The sequence below is a fragment of the Bombina bombina genome, chromosome 3 (genome assembly GCF_027579735.1).
Source record: "Bombina bombina isolate aBomBom1 chromosome 3, aBomBom1.pri, whole genome shotgun sequence".
Lineage (NCBI taxonomy): Eukaryota > Metazoa > Chordata > Amphibia > Anura > Bombinatoridae > Bombina > Bombina bombina.
Window position 1 is genome coordinate 474,897,288 of NC_069501.1, and position 24,743 is coordinate 474,922,030.

Consider the following 24,743-nt stretch of genomic DNA (forward strand, 5'->3'; position numbering starts at 1 on the left):
TACTTCTCTGGCAGAGTTTGAAGAAGAATCTACCAGAGTTTTTCTTATGATTTTAACCGGAGTAGTTAAGATCATATTGCTGTTTCTCGGCCATCTGAGGGAGGTAAAAGCTTCAGATCAGGGGACAGCGGGCAGTTGAATCTGCATTGAGGTATGTAGCAGTTTTTATTTTCTGAATGGAATTGATGAGAAAATCCTGCTATACCGTTATAATGACATGTATGTATACTCTACACTTCAGTGTTCTGGGGATGGTATTTCACCGGAATTACTCTGTAAAAATACATTACACCTTTTAATAGGTATTTAATTCATGTTAAACGTTTTTGCTGGAATGTAGAATCGTTTGCATTTCTGAGGTACTGAGTGAATAAATATTTGGGCATTATTTTTCCACTTGGCAGTTTGCTTGTTTTGATTATGACAGTTTCGTTTCTCTCTCACTGCTGTGTGTGAGGGGGAGGGGCCGTTTTTGGCGCTCTTTGCTACGCATCAAAAATTTCCAGTCAGTTACACTTATATTTTCTGCATGATCCGGTTCATCTCTAACAGAATTCAGGGGTCTTCAAACTTCTTTGAAGGGAAGTAGATTCTCTCAGCAGAGCTGTGAGATTTATATAGTGACTGTGTTTTAAAACGTTGCTCTGTGATTTTTATGTTTAAAATTTAATTAGTATTGCTTTACTAATGGGAACAAACCTTTGCTAACAAGTTATGTTGTTTTTAAAGAGTGATGCTATAACTGTTTTTTTCAGTTCATTATTTCAACTGTCATTTAATCATTTAATCGTTTAGTGCTTCTTTGAGGCACAGTACGTTTTTGTTAAATAAGATTGTAACCAAGTTGCATGTTTATTGCTAGTGTGTTAAACATGTCTGATTCAGAGGAAGATACCTGTGTCAATTGTTCCAATGCCATGGTGGAGCCCAATAGAAATAAAAGCCAATCTGTACAAATTGAACAAATTTCACCAAACAGCGAGGGGAGAGTTATGCCGTCTACCTCGCCTCACGTGTCAGTACCTGCGTCTCCCGCCCGGGAGGTGCGTGATATTATGGCGCCTAGTACATCTGGGCAGCCATTACAGATAACATTACAAGATATGGCTACTGTTATGACTGAAGTTTTGGCTAAGTTACCAGAACTAAGAGGCAAGCGTGATCACTCTGGGGTGAGAACAGAGTGCGCTGATAATTCTAGGGCCATGTCTGATACTGCGTCACAGCTTGCAGAGCATGAGGACGGAGAGCTTCATTCTGTAGGTGACGGTTCTGATCCAAGCAGATTGGATTCAGATATTTCAAATTTTAAATTTAAATTGGAAAACCTCCGTGTATTACTAGGGGAGGTCTTAGCGGCTCTTAACGATTGTAACACTGTTGCAATACCAGAGAAAATGTGTAGGTTGGATAAATACTTTGCGGTACCGGCGAGTACTGACGTTTTTCCTATACCTAAGAGATTAACTGAAATTGTTACTAAGGAGTGGGATAGACCCGGTGTGCCGTTCTCACCCCCTCCAATATTTAGAAAGATGTTTCCAATAGACGCCACCACACGGGACTTATGGCAAACGGTCCCTAAGGTGGAGGGAGCAGTTTCTACTTTAGCTAAGCGCACCACTATCCCGGTGGAGGATAGCTGTGCTTTTTCAGATCCTATGGATAAAAAATTAGAGGGTTACCTTAAGAAGATGTTTGTTCAACAAGGTTTGATATTGCAACCCCTTGCATGCATCGCGCCGATTACGGCTGCGGCAGCATTTTGGATTGAGTCTCTGGAAGAGAACCTTAGTTCCGCTACGATGGACGACATTACGGACAGGCTTAGAGTCCTTAAACTAGCTAATTCATTCGTTTCGGAGGCCGTAGTACATTTAACCAAACTTACGGCTAAGAATTCAGGATTCGCCATTCAGGCACGTAGGGCGCTGTGGCTAAAATCCTGGTCGGCTGATGTAACTTCTAAGTCCAAATTACTTAATATACCTTTCAAGGGGCAAACTTTATTTGGGCCCGGTTTGAAAGAAATTATCGCTGACATTACAGGAGGTAAGGGCCACGCTCTACCTCAAGACAAAGCCAAAGCTAAGGCTAGACAGTCTAATTTTCGTCCCTTTCGGAATTTCAAAGCAGGTGCAGCATCAACTTCCACTGCACCAAAACAGGAAGGAGCTGTTGCTCGTTACAGACAAGGCTGGAAACCTAACCAGTCCTGGAATAAGGGCAAGCAGGCCAGAAAACCTGCTGCTGCCCCTAAGACAGCATGAACCGAGGGCCCCCGATCCGGGACCGGATCTAGTGGGGGGCAGACTCTCTCTCTTCGCCCAGGCTTGGGCAAGAGATGTTCAGGATCCCTGGGCGCTAGAGATCATATCTCAGGGATACCTTCTAGATTTCAAATTATCTCCCCCACGAGGGAGATTTCATCTGTCAAGGTTGTCAACAAACCAAATAAAGAAAGACGCGTTTCTACGCTGTGTACAAGATCTATTATTAATGGGAGTGATCCATCCGGTTCCGCGGTCGGAACAAGGACAAGGGTTTTACTCAAACCTGTTTGTGGTTCCCAAAAAAGAGGGAACTTTCAGGCCAATCTTGGATTTAAAGATCCTAAACAAATTCCTAAGAGTTCCATCGTTCAAAATGGAAACTATTCGGACAATTTTACCCATGATCCAAAAGGGTCAGTACATGACCACAGTGGATTTAAAGGATGCTTACCTTCACATACCGATTCACAAAGATCATTACCGGTATCTAAGGTTTGCCTTCTTAGACAGGCATTACCAGTTTGTAGCTCTTCCATTCGGATTGGCTACGGCTCCAAGAATCTTCACAAAGGTTCTGGGTGCCCTTCTGGCGGTTCTGAGACCGCGAGGAATTTCGGTAACTCCGTACCTAGACGACATTCTGATACAAGCTTCAAGCTTTCAAACTGCCAAGTCTCATACAGAGTTAGTTCTGGCATTTCTAAGGTCGCATGGATGGAAAGTGAACGAAAAGAAGAGTTCTCTCTTTCCTCTCACAAGGGTTCCATTCTTGGGGACTCTTATAGATTCCGTAGAAATGAAGATTTATCTGACAGAAGACAGATTAACAAAGCTTCTAAATGCATGCCGTGTCCTTCATTCCATTCAACTCCCGTCAGTAGCTCAATGCATGGAGGTGATCGGCTTAATGGTAGCAGCAATGGACATAGTTCCCTTTGCACGCCTACATCTCAGACCGCTGCAATTGTGCATGCTGAGTCAGTGGAATGGGGACTACTCAGATTTGTCCCCCACTCTGAATCTGGATCAAGAGACCAGAAACTCTCTTCTATGGTGGCTTTCTCGGCCACATCTGTCCAGGGGGATGCCTTTCAGCAGGCCGGACTGGACAATTGTAACAACAGACGCCAGCCTTCTAGGTTGGGGCGCTGTCTGGAATTCTCTGAAGGCTCAGGGACAATGGAGTCAGGAGGAAAGTCTCCTGCCAATAAACATTCTGGAATTGAGAGCAGTTCTCAATGCCCTTCTAGCTTGGCCCCAGTTAAAGACTCGGGGGTTCATCAGGTTTCAGTCGGACAACATCACGACTGTAGCTTACATCAACCATCAGGGAGGGACAAGAAGCTCCCTAGCAATGATAGAAGTATCAAAGATAATTCGCTGGGCAGAGTCTCACTCTTGCCACCTGTCAGCAATCCACATCCCGGGAGTGGAGAACTGGGAGGCGGATTTCTTGAGTCGCCAGACTCTTCATCCGGGGGAGTGGGAACTTCATCCGGAGGTCTTTGCCCAAATACTTCGACGTTGGGGCAAACCAGAGATAGATCTCATGGCGTCTCGCCAGAACGCCAAACTTCCTCGCTACGGATCCAGATCCAGGGATCCGGGAGCGGTTCTGATAGATGCTTTGACAGCACCTTGGAACTTCAGGATGGCTTATGTGTTTCCACCCTTCCCGCTGCTTCCTCGATTGATTGCCAAAATCAAACAGGAGAGAGCATCAGTGATTCTAATAGCACCTGCATGGCCACGCAGGACTTGGTATGCAGATCTAGTGGACATGTCATCCTGTCCGCCTTGGTCTCTACCTCTAAGACAGGACCTTCTGATACAGGGTCCATTCAAACATCAAAATCTAACTTCTCTGAAGCTGACTGCTTGGAAATTGAACGCTTGATTTTATCAAAACGTGGTTTTTCTGAGTCGGTTATTGATACCCTGATACAGGCTAGGAAGCCTGTTACCAGAAAGATTTACCATAAAATATGGCGTAAATACCTATACTGGTGTGAATCCAAAGATTACTCCTGGAGTAAGGTTAGGATTCCTAGGATATTGTCTTTTCTACAAGAAGGTTTAGAAAAGGGTTTATCGGCTAGCTCATTAAAGGGACAGATCTCAGCTCTGTCCATCTTGTTACACAGGCGTCTGTCAGAAAATTCAGACATCCAGGCCTTTTGTCAGGCTTTAGCTAGGATCAAGCCTGTGTTTAAAACTGTTGCTCCGCCATGGAGTTTAAACTTAGTTCTTAACGTTTTACAGGGTGTTCCGTTTGAACCCCTTCATTCCATTGATATAAGATTGTTATCTTGGAAAGTTCTATTTTTAATGGCTATTTCCTCGGCTCGAAGAGTCTCTGAGTTATCAGCCCTTCATTGTGATTCTCCTTACCTGATCTTTCACTCAGACAAGGTAGTTCTGCGTACTAAACCTGGGTTCTTACCTAAGGTTGTCTCTAACAGGAATATCAATCAAGAGATTGTTGTTCCCTCCTTGTGTCCAAATCCTTCTTCAAAGAAGGAACGTCTTCTACACAATCTGGATGTAGTTCGTGCCCTCAAGTTCTACTTGCAGGCAACTAAAGATTTTCGCCAAACTTCTTCCCTGTTTGTCGTTTATTCTGGACAGAGGAGAGGTCAAAAAGCTTCTGCTACCTCTCTCTCTTTTTGGCTTCGTAGCATAATACGTTTAGCCTATGAGACTGCTGGACAGCAGCCTCCTGAAAGAGTTACAGCTCACTCCACTAGAGCTGTGGCTTCCACTTGGGCCTTTAAGAATGAGGCCTCTGTTGAACAGATTTGCAAGGCTGCAACTTGGTCTTCGCTTCATACTTTTTCCAAATTTTACAAATTTGACACTTTTGCTTCTTCGGAGGCTATTTTTGGGAGAAAGGTTCTTCAGGCAGTGGTTCCTTCTGTATAATGAGCCTGCCTATCCCTCCCGTCATCCGTGTACTTTTGCTTTGGTATTGGTATCCCAGAAGTAATGATGACCCGTGGACTGATCACACATAACAGAAGAAAACATAATTTATGCTTACCTGATAAATTCCTTTCTTCTGTTGTGTGATCAGTCCACGGCCCGCCCTGTTTTTTAAGGCAGGTACATATTTTTTAAATTATAATTCAGTCACCACTACACCCTTGGCTTCTCCTTTCTCGTTGGTCTTTGGTCGAATGACTGGAGGTGACGTAGAGGGGAGGAGCTATATAGCAACTCTGCTGGGTGAATCCTCTTGCACTTCCTGTAGGGGAGCAGATAATATCCCAGAAGTAATGATGACCCGTGGACTGATCACACAACAGAAGAAAGGAATTTATCAGGTAAGCATAAATTATGTTTTCTACCCTTGCTAAACGTACTACTATTCCTATGGCAGATGGTACATCGTTTAAGGATCCTTTAGATAGGAAAATTGAATCCTTTCTAAGAAAAGCTTATCTGTGTTCAGGTAATCTTCTTAGACCTGCTATATCATTGGCTGATGTTGCTGCAGCTTCAACTTTTTGGTTGGAAACTTTAGCGCAACAAGTAACAGATCATGATTCTCATAATATTATTATTCTTCTTCAACATGCTAATAATTTTATCTGTGATGCCATTTTTGATATTATCAGAGTTGATGTCAGGTTTATGTCTAGCTATTTTAGCTAGAAGAGCTTTATGGCTTAAAACTTGGAATGCTGATATGTCCTCTAAATCGACTCTACTTTGCCTTTCTTTCCAGGGTAACAAATTATTTGGTTCTCAGTTGGATTCTATTATCTCAACTGTTACTGGTGGGAAAGGATCTTTTTTACCACAGGATAAAAAATCTAAGGGTAAAAACAGGGCTAATAATCGTTTTCGTTCCTTTCGTTTCAACAAAGAACAAAAGCCTGATCCTTCATCCTCAGGACCAGTTTCAGTTTGGAAACCATCTCCAGTCTGGAATAAATCCAAGCCTTCTAGAAAAGCGAAGCCAGCTTCTAAGTCCACATGAAGGTGCGGCCCTCATTCCAGCTCAGCTGGTAGTGGGCAGGTTACGTTTTTTCAAAGAAATTTGGATCAATTCTGTTCACAATCTTTGGATTCAGAACATTGTTTCAGAAGGGTACAGAATTGGTTTCAAGATAAGACCTCCTGCAAAGAGATTTTTTCTTTCCCGTATCCCAGTAAATCCAGTGAAAGCTCAAGCATTTCTGAAATGTGTTTCAGATCTAGAGTTGGCTGGAGTAATTATGCCAGTTCCAGTTCTGGAACAGGGGCTGGGGTTTTATTCGAATCTCTTCATTGTACCAAAGAAGGAAAATTCCTTCAGACCAGTTCTGGATCTAAAAATATTGAATCGTTATGTAAGGATACCAACATTCAAAATGGTAACTATAAGGACTATCCTGCCTTTTGTTCAGCAAGGGCATTATATGTCCACAATAGATTTACAGGATGCATATCTGCATATTCCGATTCATCCAGATCACTATCAGTTCCTGAGATTCTCTTTCCTGGACAAGCATTACCAGTTTGTGGCTCTGCCGTTTGGCCTAGCTACAGCTCCAAGAATTTTTACAAAGGTTCTCGGTGCCCTTCTGTCTGTAATCAGAGAACAGGGTATTGTGGTATTTCCTTATTTGGACGATATCTTGGTACTTGCTCAGTCTTTACATTTAGCAGAATCTCATACGAATCGACTTGTGTTGTTTCTTCAAGATCATGGTTGGAGGATCAATTCACTAAAAAGTTCATTGATTCCTCAGACAAGGGTAACCTTTCTGGGTTTCCAGATAGATTCAGTGTCCATGACTCTGTCTTTGACAGAAAAGAGACGTCTAAAATTGATTTCAGCTTGTCGAAACCTTCAGTCACAATCATTCCCTTCGGTAGCCTTATGCATGGAAATTCTAGGTCTTATGACTGCTGCATCGGACGCAATCCCCTTTGCTTGTTTTCACATGCGACCTCTTCAGCTCTGTATGCTGAATCAATGGTGCAGGGATTACACAAAGATATCTCAATTAATATCCTTAAAACCGATTGTACGACACTCTCTGACGTGGTGGACAGATCACCATCGTTTAATTCAGGGGGCTTCTTTTGTTCTTCCGACCTGGACTGTAATTTCAACAGATGCAAGTCTTACAGGTTGGGGAGCTGTGTGGGGATCTCTGACGGCACAAGGAGTTTGGGAATCTCAGGAGGTGAGATTACCGATCAATATTTTGGAACTCCGTGCAATTTTCAGAGCTCTTCAGTCTTGGCCTCTTCTGAAGAGAGAATCGTTCATTTGTTTTCACACAGACAATGTCACAACTGTGGCATACATCAATCATCAAGGAGGGACTCACAGTCCTCTGGCTATGAAAGAAGTATCTCGAATTCTGGTTTGGGCGGAATCCAGCTCCTGTCTAATCTCTGCGGTTCATATCCCAGGTATAGACAATTGGGAAGCGGATTATCTCAGTCGCCAAACGTTGCATCCGGGCGAATGGTCTCTTCACCCAGAGGTTTTTCTTCAGATTGTTCAAATGTGGGAACTTCCAGAAATAGATCTGATGGCGTCTCATCTAAACAAGAAACTTCCCAGGTATCTGTCCAGATCCCGGGATCCTCAGGCGGAGGCAGTGGATGCATTATCACTTCCTTGGAAGTATCATCCTGCCTATATCTTTCCGCCTCTAGTTCTTCTTCCAAGAGTAATCTCCAAGATTCTGAAGGAATGCTCGTTTGTTCTGCTGGTAGCTCCGGCATGGCCTCACAGGTTTTGGTATGCAGATCTTGTCCGGATGGCCTCTTGTCAACCGTGGACTCTTCCGTTAAGACCAGACCTTCTGTCGCAAGGTCCTTTTTTCCATCAGGATCTCAAATCCTTAAATTTAAAGGTATGGAGATTGAACGCTTGATTCTTGGTCAAAGAGGTTTCTCTGACTCTGTGATTAATACTATGTTACAGGCTCGTAAATCTGTATCTAGAGAGATATATTATAGAGTCTGGAAGACTTATATTTCTTGGTGTCTTTCTCATCATTTTTCTTGGCATTCTTTTAGAATTCCGAGAATTTTACAGTTTCTTCAGGATGGTTTAGATAAAGGTTTGTCCGTAAGTTCCTTGAAAGGACAAATCTCTGCTCTTTCTGTTCTTTTTCACAGAAAGATTGCTAATCTTCCTGATATTCATTGTTTTGTACAAGCTTTGGTTCGTATAAAACCTGTCATTAAGTCAATTTCTCCTCCTTGGAGTTTGAATTTGGTTCTGGGGGCTCTTCAGGCTCCTCCTTTTGAACCCATGCATTCATTGGACATTAAATTACTTTCTTGGAAAGTTTTGTTCCTTTTGGCGATCTCTTCTGCCAGAAGAGTCTCTGAATTATCTGCTCTTTCTTGTGAGTCTCCTTTTCTGATTTTTCATCAGGATAAGGCGGTGTTGCGAACTTCTTTTGAATTTTTACCTAAGGTTGTGAATTCCAACAACATTAGTAGAGAAATTGTGGTTCCTTCATTATGTCCTAATCCTAAGAATTCTAAGGAGAAATCGTTGCATTCTTTGGATGTTGTTAGAGCTTTGAAATATTATGTTGAAGCTACTAAGTCTTTCCGAAAGACTTCTAGTCTATTTGTTATCTTTTCCGGTTCTAGAAAAGGCCAGACAGCTTCTGCCATTTCTTTGGCATCTTGGTTGAGATCTTTAATTCATCATGCCTATGTCGAGTCGGGTAAAACTCTGCCTCAAAGGATTACAGCTCATTCTACTAGGTCAGTTTCCACTTCCTGGGCGTTTAGGAATGAAGCTTCGGTTGATCAGATTTGCAAAGCAGCAACTTGGTCCTCTTTGCATACTTTTACTAAATTCTACCATTTTGATGTGTTTTCTTCTTCTGAAGCAGTTTTTGGTAGAAAAGTACTTCAGGCAGCGGTTTCAGTTTGAATCTTCTGCTTATGTTTTCATTAAACTTTATTTTTGGGTGTGGATTATTTTCAGCAGGAATTGGCTGTCTTTATTTTATCCCTCCCTCTCTAGTGACTCTTGCGTGGAAAGATCCACATCTTGGGTAGTCATTATCCCATACGTCACTAGCTCATGGACTCTTGCTAATTACATGAAAGAAAACATAATTTATGTAAGAACTTACCTGATAAATTCATTTCTTTCATATTAGCGAGTCCATGAGGCCCACCCTTTTTGTGGTGGTTATGATTTTTTTGTATAAAGCACAATTATTCCAATTCCTTATTTTATATGCTTTCGCACTTTTTTCTTGTCACCCCACTTCTTGGCTATTCGTTAAACTGATTTGTGGGTGTGGTGAGGGGTGTATTTATAGGCATTTTGAGGTTTGGGAAACTTTGCCCCTCCTGGTAGGAATGTATATCCCATACGTCATTAGCTCATGGACTCTTGCTAATATGAAAGAAATGAATTTATCAGGTAAGTTCTTACATAAATTATGTTTTTTGGTAATTAGAAGGCCACTAAATGCCACTGCGCATCACACGTGTATTATACCCAGCAGTGAAGGGGTTAATTAGGGAGCATGTAGGGAGATTCTAGAGTTAATTTTAGCTTTAGTGTAGTAGACAACCCCAAGTATTGATCTAGGTCCATCTTGGTATATTTCAGCCACCATTTCACCGCCAAATGCAATCAAATAAAAAAAAACGTAAAATTTTTCACAATTTTAGGTTTCTCACTGAAATTATTTACAAACAACTTGTGCAAGTATGGCATAAATGGTTGTAAATGCTTCTCTGAGATCCCCTTTGTACAGAAATAGCAGAAATATATGGCTTTGGCGTTGCTTTTTGGTAATTATAAGGCCACTAAATGCTGCTGCGCACCACACTTGTATTATGCCCAGCAGTGCAGGGGTTAATTAGGTAGCTTGTAGGGAGCTCGCAGGGTTAATTTTAGCTTTAGTGTAGAGATCAGCCTCCCACCTGACACATCCCACCCCCTGATCCCTCCCAAACAGCTCTCTTCCCTCCCCCACCCCATAATTGTCCCCGCCATCTTAAGTACTGGCAGAAAGTCTGCAAGTACTATTTCTCTTGTAAGGTGTATCCAGTCCACGGGTTCATCCATTACTTGTGGGATATTCTCCTTCCCAACAGGAAGTTGCAAGAGGACTCCCACAGCAGAGCTGTCTATATAGCTCCTCCCCTAACTGCCACCCCAGTCATTCTCTTGCAACTCTCGACAAGGGAAGTAGCTAGAGATATGTGGTGACTTAGTGTAGTTTTACCTTCAATCAAAACGTGGTTTCTCCGAGTCGGTCATTGATACCTTAATTCAGGCTCGAAAGCCTGTCACCAGGAAAATCTATCATAAGATATGGTGTAAATATCTTCATTGGTGTGAATCCAAGGGTTACTCATGGAGTAAAGTCAGGATTCCTAGGATATTATCCTTTCTCCAAGAAGGATTGGAGAAGGGATTGTCAGCTAGTTCCTTAAAGGGACAGATTTCTGCTCTGTCTATTCTTCTGCACAAGCGTCTGGCAGATGTTCCAGACGTTCAGGCGTTTTGTCAGGCTTTAGTTAGAATCAAGCCTGTGTTTAAACCTGTTGCTCCACCATGGAGTTTAAATTTAGTTCTTAAAGTTCTTCAAGGGGTTCCGTTTGAACCTCTGCATTCCATAGATATCAAGCTTTTATCTTGGAAAGTTCTGTTTTTGGTAGCTATCTCTTCGGCTCGAAGAGTTTCAGAGTTATCTGCCTTACAGTGTGATTCCCCTTATCTGATCTTCCATGCAGATAAGGTAGTTTTGCGTACCAAACCTGGGTTTCTTCCTAAGGTGGTATCTAATAAGAATATCAATCAGGAGATTGTTGTTCCGTCACTGTGTCCTAATCCTTCTTCAAAGAAGGAACGTCTATTACACAATCTTGACGTGGTTCGTGCTTTAAAGTTTTATTTACAATCTACTAAGGATTTTCGTCAAACATCTGCATTGTTTGTTGTCTACTCTGGACAGAGGAGAGGCCAAAAGGCTTCGGCATCTTCTCTTTCTTTTTGGCTGAGAAGCATAATCCGTTTAGCTTATGAGACTGCTGGCCAGCAGCCTCCTCAAAGAATTACAGCTCATTCCACTAGAGCGGTAGCTTCCACATGGGCTTTTAAAAATGAGGCCTCTGTTGAACAGATTTGTAAGGCGGCGACTTGGTCTTCACTTCATACTTTTTCTAAATTCTACAAATTTGATACTTTTGCTTCCTCGGAGGCTATTTTTGGGAGAAAGGTCTTGCAGGCAGTGGTGCCTTTCGCTTAAGTCCCTGCCTTGTCCCTCCCTTCATCCGTGTCCTAAAGCTTTGGTATTGGTATCCCACAAGTAATGGATGAACCCGTGGACTGGATACACCTTACAAGAGAAAACAAAATTTATGCTTACCTGATAAATTTTTCTCTTGTGGTGTATCCAGTCCACGGCCCGCCCTGTCACTTTAAGGCAGGTGTTTTTTATTTTTAAACTACAGTCACCACTGCACCCTATAGTTTCTCCTTTTTCTTGCTTGTCTTCGGTCGAATGACTGGGGGTGGCAGTTAGGGGAGGAGCTATATAGACAGCTCTGCTGTGGGTGTCCTCTTGCAACTTCCTGTTGGGAAGGAGAATATCCCACAATTAATGGATGAACCCGTGGACTGGATACACCACAAGAGAAAGAAATTTATCAGCTAAGCATAAATTATGTTTTTTTTAATAGTATATTTACATATGCTGCTGTGTATGGTCCCCCTTATCCTCCAACTTTCCTGATCCCCCCCCACCAAACAGCTCTCTAACCCTCCCCATCTACCTTATTTGGAGCCATATTGGGTACTGGCAACTGTCTGCCAGTTCCCAGTTTATACAAAAATAGATTATTTTTTTTAACTTTCTTTTTCTGTAGTGTAGCTTCCCCCCCAAAGACCCTTCCCCCTCCCAGATCCCTTAGCTATTTTATTAACCCATTCCCTCCCCCCTTTCTCCCACTTATAAGTATACATTTTTTCTGTAGTGCATCGGTTCCCACCCGCTCCCTCCCCGTGCACACACCTGCCCGCCACCCCTGTGCGCGCGCGCGTCCGGCGATCCCACCCCCCTATTAATCAAAGAAGCCATTGATGGCCGGCCACCCGCCTCCCACTTCGGCTCCCACCCACCAACGATTTTCGGCCATCGATGTAAGGTGCAGAGAGGTCTGCATCGGATGGTTAAAAAAATGTTATTGCAGGATGTCTCGATATCGAGGCATCACTGCAATAACCGGAAAGCGGCTGGAAGCAATCCTGACGTCCCCCCTAACGTCGTACAGGGTACGTCACTGGTCTTTAAAGACCAGTTTGTGCAAGACGTACCCTGTACGACGTATGCCGTTAAGGGGTTCATTAAAAACAATTAATTTTCTCCAATGTACTTTTTTTATTACACACTGTAGTTTTTAAATGCTAAAATAAATATTCAGCTAAAATTACAAATATAGGAAAAGTGAAATAGAGGCCTGTAGTGTTGGGCAGCTTGTGTATATTAGATAAAATTGCATGGTTAAAAGGTGAATCTTAAGTTGATTTTGTTTTTTAATGTAAAGTTAGAATTCCCTAGGACAGTGGTGATCCTGGGGCATGAGCACCCAGGATGGAACTCTGGGCTAATTTCATACTGCTCAGCTTAAAGGGACATGAAATCCAACATTTTTCTTTCATGATTCAGATAGAGCATACAGTTTAAAAATGTTTTACCATTTACTTGGTAAAATCAAATTTTGCTTAAAGGGGTATGAAACCCAAAAATAATATTTTATGATTCAGGCAGAGCATATAATTATAAAAAGTTTCCAATTTACTTCTATTATCAAAATTCCCATGATATTCTGTGTTCAAGAGATGCCTGCAGGAAATAGTGCTGCCATCTAATGCTCCTGCAATTGGATAACATTCTTGTAAAAGTGCTGTCATATAGTTCTCCAGAAAGGGGAAATGGGCTAGCTTCTAAGCATACTACGTCCCTGCTTTTTAACAAAAGATACCAAGAGAATGTAAAAAAAAATGATAATAGAAGTAAACTAGAACTGTATTTTAAATCACATGCTGTATCTGGATCATGAAAGAAAATGTTGGAGTTTCATGTCCCTTTAATTCTCTTAGTATCCTTTGTTAAAAATCATACCTAGATAGGCTCAAGAGGAGCAATGCTTCTCCTTCAACAATGGATACCAAGAGAATGAAGCAAATGAAATAATAGAAGTACATTTGGAAAAAAAAATCAAAACGGCATGCTCTATCTGAATCATGAAAAATGAATTTTGACTTTACTGTCCCTTTAACGCTCTTAATATGTTTACTTATGAATCCATCTATATATCAGCAGTATAGTTTTGATTGCTGATGTATAGTATGGATTTAGAAAAAAAAAGAATGTTTCTTTAAAGGGACAGTCTAGTCAAAAATAAACTTTAATTAATAAGATAGGGCATGTAATTTTATTTTATCATCAATTTTGCTTTGTTCTCCTGGTATTCTTAGTTGAAAGCTAAACCTAGGTAGGCTCATATGCTAATTTCTTAGTCCTTGAAAGTCGCCTCTTATCTGAATACATTTGACAGTTTTTCACAGCTAGAGGGCGTTACTTCATGTGGGCCATATAAATAACAATGTACTTACACCCATGGAGTTACCTAGGAGTCAGCACTGATTGGCTAAAATGCAAGTCTGTCAAAAGAACTAAGATATGGGGCAGTCTGCAGAGGCTTAGATACAAGATAATCACAGAGGTAAAAAGTGGATTAATATAACTGTTGGTTATGCAAAACTGGGGAATGGGTAATAAAGGGATTATCTATCTTTTTAAAATAAAAATTCTGGTGTAGACTGTTCCTTTCAATGTTCATTTACACTTTAAAATGTACCATGGACACTAGAGATTTTTTTTTAGAAGATTATCGCCAGTTTAGGTGCACATTCTCAAATATCCTTGAATTACCATGTGATGTTTGAAATGCAAGAAGTAGATTATAGGCAATGCTCTAAAGTATTAGGTGGTAGTTTCTGCTCTTTCATTCTGATGCACAGTAATACGTTTCGTTTTTAGGCCAGTCTTCGTACCCCTGAGCTAACTTGGGAGAGAATCCGATCTCAAGTGGATCATGTCATTTGGCCAGATGGGAAGAGAATTGTTCTGTTAGCTGAGGTAGGTATTGATTGGGTACATGCTGCATATATATTATATGTTTTGTTTATGTAATGCAGGAATATAGTGTTAATGGTTGCAGAGTATTAATGACCTGCATCTTATAAAGGAGTCTTAGAACAACATTAAAATATTGCCTTCCTTTGTGACACATATTGTGGTGAACTTCATGAGGTACAAATTTCATCTAGCAAAATGCATGAGAAAAAAAAGTAGAAGTGCTTGCTTCTTACCCCTTTACAGGGCCCATTTATCACAGAAGATGTTCTGACTGAAACCAGCTGAGGTATGTGAGCATGAGTGCTATATTATTGTTGTCAAATGTGGATTTTTATACTGATACCTTTGGTTGCCACATCAGGTATTGGTGGTGGGTATTATTGGTATTTAAAGTTTTGTTACAGATTTTTCTGTTACTGCGGAACAGAAAGCATCATTTCATTTGTCACAGTATATGGGGCTTGCCAGTTTTAATGTTTTTGTCTTCTGAAACATGGTGGCACATATAAGTCTATTGAAAACACGTCAATTTTAATAAACAATTTAATATATCTGTCTTTCACTTAATACAAGAAACTGGTCACAGAACGTGACGTTGTCATATTAGTAAATATTTGATGTGCATTTCAGGGTCGTCTTCTCAATTTGAGCTGCTCAACCATTCCCACCTTTGTATTGTCAATAACCGCTACTACAGAGGTAAGTGTTACTATCAGGGAGTAGTTTCTTTGAGTACAAGTAAGACAATGGTTTCATCCTTACTGTTCTTGTCTCACAGGCTCTGGCATTGATAGAATTATATAATGCTCCAGAAGGCCGATACAAGCAGGATGTTTACCTTCTACCCAAGAAAATGGGTAAGTCACAAGATATAATGTGGTAGCTCCACTATGCTGAAAAATAGTATATTTTATATAAATATATTGCCTTATGATTTGTTTTTGTCAACTGTCTAGAATAATAAGGTCTTAAGAGGTTTCTGAGGGGCCTAGTTGTAAAGGCAAGATCATGTTTAATATTCTCTTCACCTGCCTTTTCTGCAGTTTCATTAGTGGGTTTTAAAGGGATATTCAACACTTCCCACAACATTAATCTATGTTGAAAAACTATAAATAAAGATCAAGCTGCAACGTGCCCCCTTTCTCTTACTTCCTGCCTTCACTGTTGAATCGTCTACGATAACTTCAAAATTGGTGTCCTAATATGGCTGCGTAACTCCCCCCACCGTGACGTATAGAGCTTCTTCTTCAAGCTAGCTGCCAGTGATATCCCATCTCTCCTACTTCAATGCAAAGCGCGTTCACGGCCGTTAGCGCATGCGCGATAAACTAGGAACACTAAAAGCGGAACCATAATAAGCCAAGTTGTTTCCGTTCCGCTTATATTACTGCATAGTACTCTACTTCGTTCTATTAGGTAAAATCCCTATACGCAACGCATCTGGGGCACGATCCGATATGCAGCGTCGCCTGCAAATGCCGGCGACGCTGAATTTTGCGCTGGTTTGGTATCCTATATACGGCGTAACCTAGAAGTTACGCCCGTATATTTCTGCCGTCGCCCGTAGTTTTTTGGGCCATAGGCAGGTATACCAAACCCGCGCAGTTTTGTATCCAATATACAGCGTAAGGACTTACGTGGCGAAAATGGAGAAATCTTACTCCATTTTCATCTCGCCACAAAAAGCAGCCGTAGTAAGCCTTACGCTGTCTATTGGAGCCCCGTAACTCCCTAAACTACCTGCCAAATAAACCTAACACCTAACGCATGCGCAATGTCTATCTACCTGTCACCCACGATCTGCTAAATAAAACCTAACATTTAACGCATGCGCAATATCTATCTATCTGTCAACCGCGATCCCCCGCCACAATCCCTAATAAAATATTTAACCCCTAAACCGCCGCTCCTGGACCCCGCCGCCACCTATATTAAATTAATTAACCCCTAATTTAATGCTCCTACCCCGCCGCCACCTATATTAAATTAATTAACCCCTAATCTAATCCCCCTACCCCGCCGCCAGCTATATTAAATTAATTAACCCCTAAAATACTAAACTATCCCTACCACTAAACCTAAGTCTAACCCTAAAAATAGCCCTGAAAAGGGCTTTTTGTGTGGCATTACCCCAAAGTAAACTGCTTTTTTGCCAGCCCTTAAAAGGGCTTTCTCCAACATTGGTGTGTCCGGTCCACGGCGTCATCATTACTTGTGGGAATATTCTCTTCCCCAACAGGAAATGGCAAAGAGCACAGCAAAAGCTGCCCATATAGCCCCCCCTCTGGCTCCGCCCCCCAGTCATTCTCTTTGCCGCTCTGAACAAGTAGCATCTCCACGGAGATAGTGAAGAGTATGTGGGTATGTGGTGTTAGTTGTAGTTTTTTATTCTTCTATCAAGAGTTTGTTATTTTAAAATAGTGCCGGTTTGTACTATTTACTCTAAAACAGAAAAGGATGAAGAGTTTTGTTTAAAAGAGGAGTATGATTTTAGCAGCAGTAACTAAAATCAATTGCTGTTCCCACGCAGGACTGTTGAGCCCAGAGAACTTCAGTTGGGGGGAACAGTTTGCAGACTTTTCTGCTCAAGGTATGACTAGTCCATTTTCTAACAAGACTTAGTAATGCTAGAAGACTGTCATTTTCCCTCTTTGGGATCGGTAAGCCATTTTCTTAGACTCATAACAGAAAGGCTTATTAATGGGCTATATACTGGTTGACAACTATTGTGGGCAAAATCGATTGATTTATTCGATATTTATAAGTTGTTTGAAGTGTTTTAAAATTTGAAAATACTTTGGTAACGTTTTTAAGTGTCAGGCAGGCGTTTAGACACCTTTTCCAGTCAGGAAGGGCCTTTCACTATAGTAGGCAGAGCCTCAGTTTCGCGCCATAACTGCGCAGTTTCTTTTGGATGCAGTGCATGCAGCTTCATGTGAGAGGGTCTGGTGGCCATTAAAAACTTTTCTGGAAGGCTTATTTCTGTGGCGAATAACCCCCAAGGACAGGTGAAGTCGCAGCAAACGCTGTGGCTGGGACTGTAGTGGGTTTAAAATGGTTAATTTGATAAAATAGCTCCGGTTTCCTCATTTAAAGGGTTACAAACTTAAAACTTGGTGTGCAATACTTTCAAAGCATTAAGACACTAGGGTGCAAATTTGGTAAGGATCGGATATTTCCTTCATAGTTTTTCACACATTCAGAAATAAAGATGTGTTCTGTTTAACATTTAAAGAGACAGTAACGTTTTTGTTTAAAAACGGTTTTATTGCATTAATAGCTTGTATAAGCCTGTCTAACATGTCTGTACCTTCAGATAGAACATGTTCTGTATGTATAGAGGCCAAGGTGGTCCCCCCTTTAAATGTATTGTGCCATGGCGTCCAGACATAGTAAGGACAGTACTGTCACAGTTAATAAGGTTGCCCAAGATGATTCCTCAAATGAAGGTAGTGGGGATAGTTCATTATCCTCTCCTTCTGTGTCAATACCAGTTATGCCCGCGCAGGCGTCACCTAGTACATCTAGCGCGCCAATGCTTGTTACTATGCAACAATTAACAGCTGTAATGGATAATTCTATAGCTAATATTTTATCCAAAATGCCAGCATTTCAAAGAAAGCGTGATTGCTCAGTTTTAAATACAGTGGAAGAGCAAGAGTGCGCTGACGATAATTTATCGGTCATACCCTCACACCAGTCAGAATTGGCAGTGAGGGAGGGTCTGTCGGAGGGAGAAATTTCTGATTCAGGAAGAGTTTCTCAACAGGCAGAACCTGATGTTGTGACGTTTAAATTTAAGTTAGAACATCTCCGCGCCTTACTTAAGGAGGTACTAACTACTCTGGATGATTGTGACTCTTTGATCATTCCAGAAAAATTGTGCAAAATGGACAAATTCCTTGAGGTCCCTGTGCACCCTGATGCCTTTCCGATACCTAAAAGGGTGGCGGACATAGTGACTAAGGAGTGGGAGAAACCAGGCATACCTTTTGTCCCACCTCCTATATTTAAGAAAATGTTCCCCATGGTCGACCCAAGGAAGGACACATGGCAAACAGTCCCTAAGGTTGAGGGGGCAGTTTCTACGCTGGCCAAACGCACGACTATTCCCATTGAGGACAATTGTGCTTTCAAAGATCCTATGGATAAAAAATTGGAGGGTTTGCTTAAAAAGATTTTTGTTCAGCAAGGTTTCCTCCTCCAACCAATTTTGTGCATTATTCCTGTCACTACGGCGGCGTGTTTTTGGTTCGATGAACTAGAAAAGTCGCTCAATAAGGAGACTCCATATGAGGAAGTCATGGACAGAATTCACGCACTTAAGTTAGCTAATTCCTTTATTTTAGATGCCGCTTTGCAATTGGCGAGGTTAGCGGCGAAAAATTCAGGTTTTGCAATTGTGGCGCGCAGAGCGCTCTGGCTAAAGTTTTGGTCGGCGGATGTGTCTTCCAAGACAAAATTACTTAATATTCCTTTCAAAGGTAAGACCCTCTTTGGGCCAGAATTGAAGGAGATTATTTCTGACATCACTGGGGGAAAGGGCCATGCCCTCCCACAGGATAGGCCTTTTAAGGCTAAGAATAAGTCCAATTTTCGTTCCTTTCGTAACTTCAGGAACGGACCGTCTCCTAACTCTGCAGCCTCTAGACAAGAGGGTAACGCTTCCCAGGCTAAGCCAGCTTGGAAACCAATGCAAGGCTGGAACAAGGGCAAACAGGCCAAGAAGCCTGCTGCTGCTACCAAGACAGCATGAAGGGGTAGCCCCCGATCCGTGACCGGATCTAGTAGGGGGCAGACTCTCTCTCTTTGCTCAGGCTTGGGCAAGAGATGTTCCGGATCCCTGGGCACTAGAAATAGTCTCTCAGGGTTATCTTCTAGAATTCAAGGAACTTCCTCCAAGGGGAAGGTTCCACATGTCTCGCTTATCTTCAGACCAAATAAAGAGACAGGCATTCTTACATTGCGTAGGAGACCTTTTAAAGATGGGAGTGATACACCCAGTTCCAACAGCGGAACAAGGTCAGGGGTTTTACTCAAACCTGTTTGGAGTTCCCAAAAAAGAGGGAACTTTCAGACCAATTCTGGATTTAAAAATTCTAAACAAATTCCTCAGAGTTCCATCGTTCAAAATGGAAACCATTCGAACTATTTTACCTACAATCCAGGAGGGTCAATATATGACTACCGTGGATTTAAAGGATGCGTACCTACATATTCCTATCCACAAAGATCATCATCAGTTCCTAAGGTTCGCCTTTCTGGACAAGCATTACCAGTTCGTGGCTCTTCCGTTCGGTTTAGCCACTGCTCCCAGAATCTTCACAAAGGTGCTAGGGTCCCTTCTAGCGGTTCTAAGACCGAGGGGCATTGCAGTGGCACCTTAGCTAGACGACATTCTAATCCAAGCGTCGTCCCTTTCCAGATCAAAGGCTCATACAGACATTGTATTAGCTTTTCTCAGGTCTCACGGGTGGAAGGTGAACGTGGAAAAGAGTTCCCTGTACCCGTCTACAAGAGTTCCCTTTCTGGGTACAATAATAGATTCTGTAGAAATGAAGATCTTTCTGACAGAGGTCAGAAAATTAAAGCTTCTAAAGGCTTGTCAAGTTCTTCAATCTATTCCTCAGCCTTCCATAGCTCTGTGCATGGAAGTAATAGGTCTAATGGTTGCAGCAATGGACGTGGTCCCTTTTGCTCGGATTCATCTAAGACCATTGCAACTGTGCATGCTCAGACAGTGGAATGGGGATTATGCAGACTTGTCTCCCCAGATTCAAGTAGACCAGTTAACCAGAGACTCACTCCGTTGGTGGTTGACTCAGGATCACCTGTCTCAGGGAATGAGTTTCCGCAGACCAGAGTGGGTCATTGTCACGACCGACGCCAGTCTATTAGGCTGGGGCGCGGTCATGGACTCCCTGAAAGCTCAGGGTCTATGGTCTCGGGAAGAGTCTCTTCTCCCGATAAACATCCTGGAACTGAGAGCGATATTCTATGCGCTCCGGGCTTGGCCTCAACTAGCGAAGGCCGAATTCATAAGATTCCAGTCGGACAACATGACGACTGTAGCTTACATCAACCATCAGGGAGGAACAAAGAGTTCCTTGGCGATGAGAGAGGTATCCAAGATCATCAAATGGGCGGAGGATCACTCCTGCTATCTATCTGCAATTCACATCCCAGGAGTAGACAACTGGGAGGCGGATTATCTGAGTCGTCAGACATTCCATACGGGGGAGTGGGAACTCCATCCGGAGGTCTTTGCCCAGTTAACTCAATTATGGGGCATTCCAGACATGGATCTGATGGCGTCTCGTCAGAACTTCAAGGTTCCTTGTTACGGGTCCAGATCCAGGGATCCCAAGGCGACTCTAGTGGATGCATTAATGGCGCCTTGGTCGTTCTACCTAGCTTATGTGTTTCCACCGTTTCCTCTCCTTCCCAGGCTCGTAGCCAGGATCAAACAGGAGAAGGCCTCTGTGATTCTGATAGCTCCTGTGTGGTCACGCAGGACTTGGTATGCAGACCTGGTGAATATGTCATCGGCTCCACCATGGAAGCTACCTTTGAGACAGGATCTTCTAGTACAAGGTCCATTCGAACATCCAAATCTAGTTTCTCCAACATTGGTGTGTCCGGTCCACGGCGTCATCCTTACTTGTGGGATATCTCTTCCCCAACAGCAAATGGCAAAGAGTCCCAGCAAAGCTGGCCATATAGTCCCTCCTTGGCTCCGCCCACCCCAGTCATTCTCTTTGCCGTTGCACAGGCAACATCTCCACGGAGATGGTTAAGAGTTTTTTGGTGTTTAAATGTAGTTTTTATTCTTCTATCAAGTGTTTGTTATTTTAAAATAGTGCTGGTATGTACTATTTACTCTGAAACAGAAAAAGATGAAGATTTCTGTTTGTGAGAGGAAGATGATTTTAGCAGACAGTAACTAAAATCGATTGCTGTTTCCACATAGGACTGTTGAGATGAAGTAACTTCAGTTGGGGGAAACAGTTAGCAGACTTTTCTGCTTAAGGTATGACTAGCCATATTTCTAACAAGACCATGTAATGCTGGAAGGCTGTCATTTCCCCTCATGGGGACCGGTAAGCCATTTTCTTAGTCAAACAAACAGAATAAAGGGCTTAATATGGGCTATAAAACTGGTAGACATTTTTATGGGCTAAATCGATTGCTTTATTTGGGCATTTTATTCATATTTATGCTGACAATTCACATTTATAAACTTGGGGAACGTTTATTAAACGGCAGGCACTATGTTAGACACCTTTTCCAGTCAGGGGGCCTTCCTAGTTGTAGGCTGAGCCTCATTTTCGCGCCATTACTGCGCAGTTGTTTTTTGAGAGCAGGGCATGCAGATGCATGTGTGAGGATCTGAAAGTTGCTGGAAAAGTTTCTAGAAGGCGTCAATTGGTATCGTATTCCCCTCTGGGCTTGGTTAGGTCTCAGCAAAGGCTATAGCTGGGACTGTAAAGGGGTTAAATTTGTAAACGGCTCCGGTTCCGTTATTTTAAGGGTTAAAATTGGTGTGCAATACCCTTAATGCTTTAAGACACTGTGGTGAAATTTTGGTAATTTTTTAACAATTCCTTCATACTTTTTCACATATTCAGTAATAAAGTGTTTTCTGTTTAAAATTTAAAGAGACAGTAACGGTTTTGTTTTAAAACGTTTTTTGTGCTTTATTGACAAGTTTAAGCCTGTTCAACATGTCTGTGCCTTCGGATAAGCTATGTTCTATATGTATGAAAGCCAATGTGTCTCCCAATTTAAATTTGTGTGATAATTGTGCCATAGCGTCCAAACAAAGTAAGGACAGTACTGCCACAGATAATGAAATTGCCCAAGATGATTCCTCAGATGAGGGGAGTAAACATGATACTACATCATCTCCTACTGTGTCTACACCAGTTTTGCCCACACAGGAGGCCCCTAGTACTTCTAGCGCGCCAATGCTTATTACTATGCAACAATTAACGGCTGTAATGGATAACTCCATAGCAAATATTTTATCCAAAATGCCTACTTATCAGAGAAAGCGCGATTGCTCTGTTTTAAACACTGAAGAGCAGGAGGGCGCTGATGATAATTGTTCTTTCATACCCTCACACCAATCTGAAGGGGCCGTGAGGGAGGTTTTGTCAGATGGGGAAATTTCAGATTCAGGAAAAATTTCTCAACAAACTGAACCTGATGTTGTGACATTTAAATTTAAATTAGAACATCTCCGCGCACTGCTTAAGGAGGTGTTATCTACTCTGGATGATTGTGACAACTTGGTCATTCCAGAGAAATTATGCAAGATGGACAAGTTCCTAGAGGTTCCGGTGCACCCCGACGCTTTTCCTATACCCAAGCGGGTGGCGGACATAGTGAATAAGGAGTGGGAAAAGCCCAGCATACCTTTTGTTCCCCCCCCCTATATTTAAGAAATTATTTCCTATGGTCGACCCCAGAAAGGACTTATGGCAGACAGTCCCTAAGGTCGAGGGGGCAGTTTCTACTCTAAACAAACGCACTACTATTCCTATCGAGGATAGTTGTGCTTTCAAAGATCCTATGGATAAAAAATTGAAGGGTTTGCTTAAAAAGATTTTTGTACAGCAAGGTTACCTTCTACAACCCATTTCGTGCATTGTTCCTGTCACTACAGCAGCGTGGTTCTGGTTCGAGGAACTAGAAAACTCGCTTAGTAGAGAGACTCCATATGAGGAGGTTATGGACAGAGTTCACGCACTTAAGTTGGCTAACTCTTTTATTTTAGATGCCGCTTTGCAATTAGCTAGATTAGCGGCGAAAAATTCAGGGTTTGCTATCGTGGCGCGCAGAGCGCTTTGGCTAAAGTCTTGGTCAGCGGATGTGTCATCCAAGACAAAATTGCTTAACATCCCTTTCAAAGGTAAAACTCTATTTGGACCAGAATTGAAAGAGATTATTTCAGACATCACTGGGGGAAAGGGCCACGCCCTTCCACAAGATAGGCCTTTCAAGGCCAAGAATAAGTCTAATTTTCGTTCCTTTCGCAATTTCAGGAACGGACCGGCCTCTAATTCTGCATCCTCTAAGCAAGAGGGTAATGCCTCACAACCCAAACCAGCCTGGAAACCGATGCAAGGCTGGAACAAGGGTAAGCAGGCCAAGAAGCCTGCCGCTGCTAACAAAACAGCATGAATGAGTAGCCCCCGATCCGGGACCGGATCTAGTGGGGGGCAGACTCTCTCTCTTTGCTCAGGCTTGGGCAAGAGATGTTCAGGATCCCTGGGCGCTAGAAATAGTTTCTCAGGGTTATCTCCTGGAATTCAGGGAACTACCCCCAAGGGGAAGGTTCCACATGTCTCACTTATCCTCAAACCAAATAAAGAGACAGGCATTCTTACATTGTGTAGAAGATCTGTTAAAGATGGGAGTGATACACCCAGTTCCAATAAAGGAACAAGGAATGGGATTTTATTCCAATCTGTTCGTAGTTCCCAAAAAAGAGGGAACTTTCAGACCAATTTTGGATTTGAAGATCCTAAACAAATTTCTCAGGGTACCATCGTTCAAGATGGAAACCATTCGAACGATTCTACCCACTATCCAGGAAAGTCAATTTATGACTACCGTGGATCTAAAGGATGCGTACCTACATATTCCTATCCACAAAGAACATCATCAGTTCCTAAGGTTCGCCTTTCTGGACAAGCATTACCAGTTTGTGGCCCTCCCATTCGGGTTAGCCACTGCTCCAAGGATTTTCACAAAGGTACTAGGGTCCCTTCTAGCGGTTCTAAGACCGAGGGGCATTGCAGTAGTACCTTACTTGGACGATATTCTAAAACAAGCGTCGTCCCTGTCAAAAGCAAAGGCTCATACAGACATCGTTCTGGCCTTTCTCAGATCACACGGATGGAAGGTGAACATAGAAAAAAGTTCTCTGTCTCCGTCGACAAGAGTTCCCTTCTTGGGAACAATAATAGATTCCTTAGAAATGAGGATTTTTCTGACAGAGGTCAGAAAGTCAAAACTTCTAAGCACTTGTCAAGTTCTTCATTCTGTTCCTCGTCCTTCCATAGCGCAGTGCATGGAAGTAGTAGGGTTGATGGTTGCAGCAATGGACATAGTTCCTTTTGCACAAATTCATCTAAGACCATTACAACTGTGCATGCTCAAACAGTGGAATGGGGACTATACAGACTTGTCTCCAATGATTCAAGTAGATCAGAAGACCAGAGATTCACTCCGTTGGTGGCTGACCCTGGACAATCTATCCCAGGGAATGAGCTTCCGCAGACCAGAGTGGGTCATTGTCACGACCGACGCCAGTCTAGTGGGCTGG

At 42.4% G+C, this 24,743-nt stretch overlaps 1 protein-coding gene across 5 annotated transcripts in view; it reads left to right on the forward strand.

Annotated features, from left to right (window-relative positions):
* AHCYL1 (adenosylhomocysteinase like 1) overlaps positions 1–24,743 on the forward strand; it is a 249,319-nt gene that overhangs the window by 191,606 nt on the left and 32,970 nt on the right. For 4 of the 5 annotated variants that reach the window (XM_053706782.1, XM_053706784.1, XM_053706783.1 and 1 more), the window contains exons 13-15: positions 14,312–14,410; positions 15,041–15,109; positions 15,189–15,267. In XM_053706782.1, the coding sequence (XP_053562757.1) occupies positions 14,312–14,410; positions 15,041–15,109; positions 15,189–15,267 (247 nt within the window). Of the gene's footprint in view, positions 1–14,311; positions 14,411–14,653; positions 14,697–15,040; positions 15,110–15,188; positions 15,268–24,743 lie in introns of those variants that run through there. The other variant, XR_008401357.1, reaches the window with a different exon arrangement.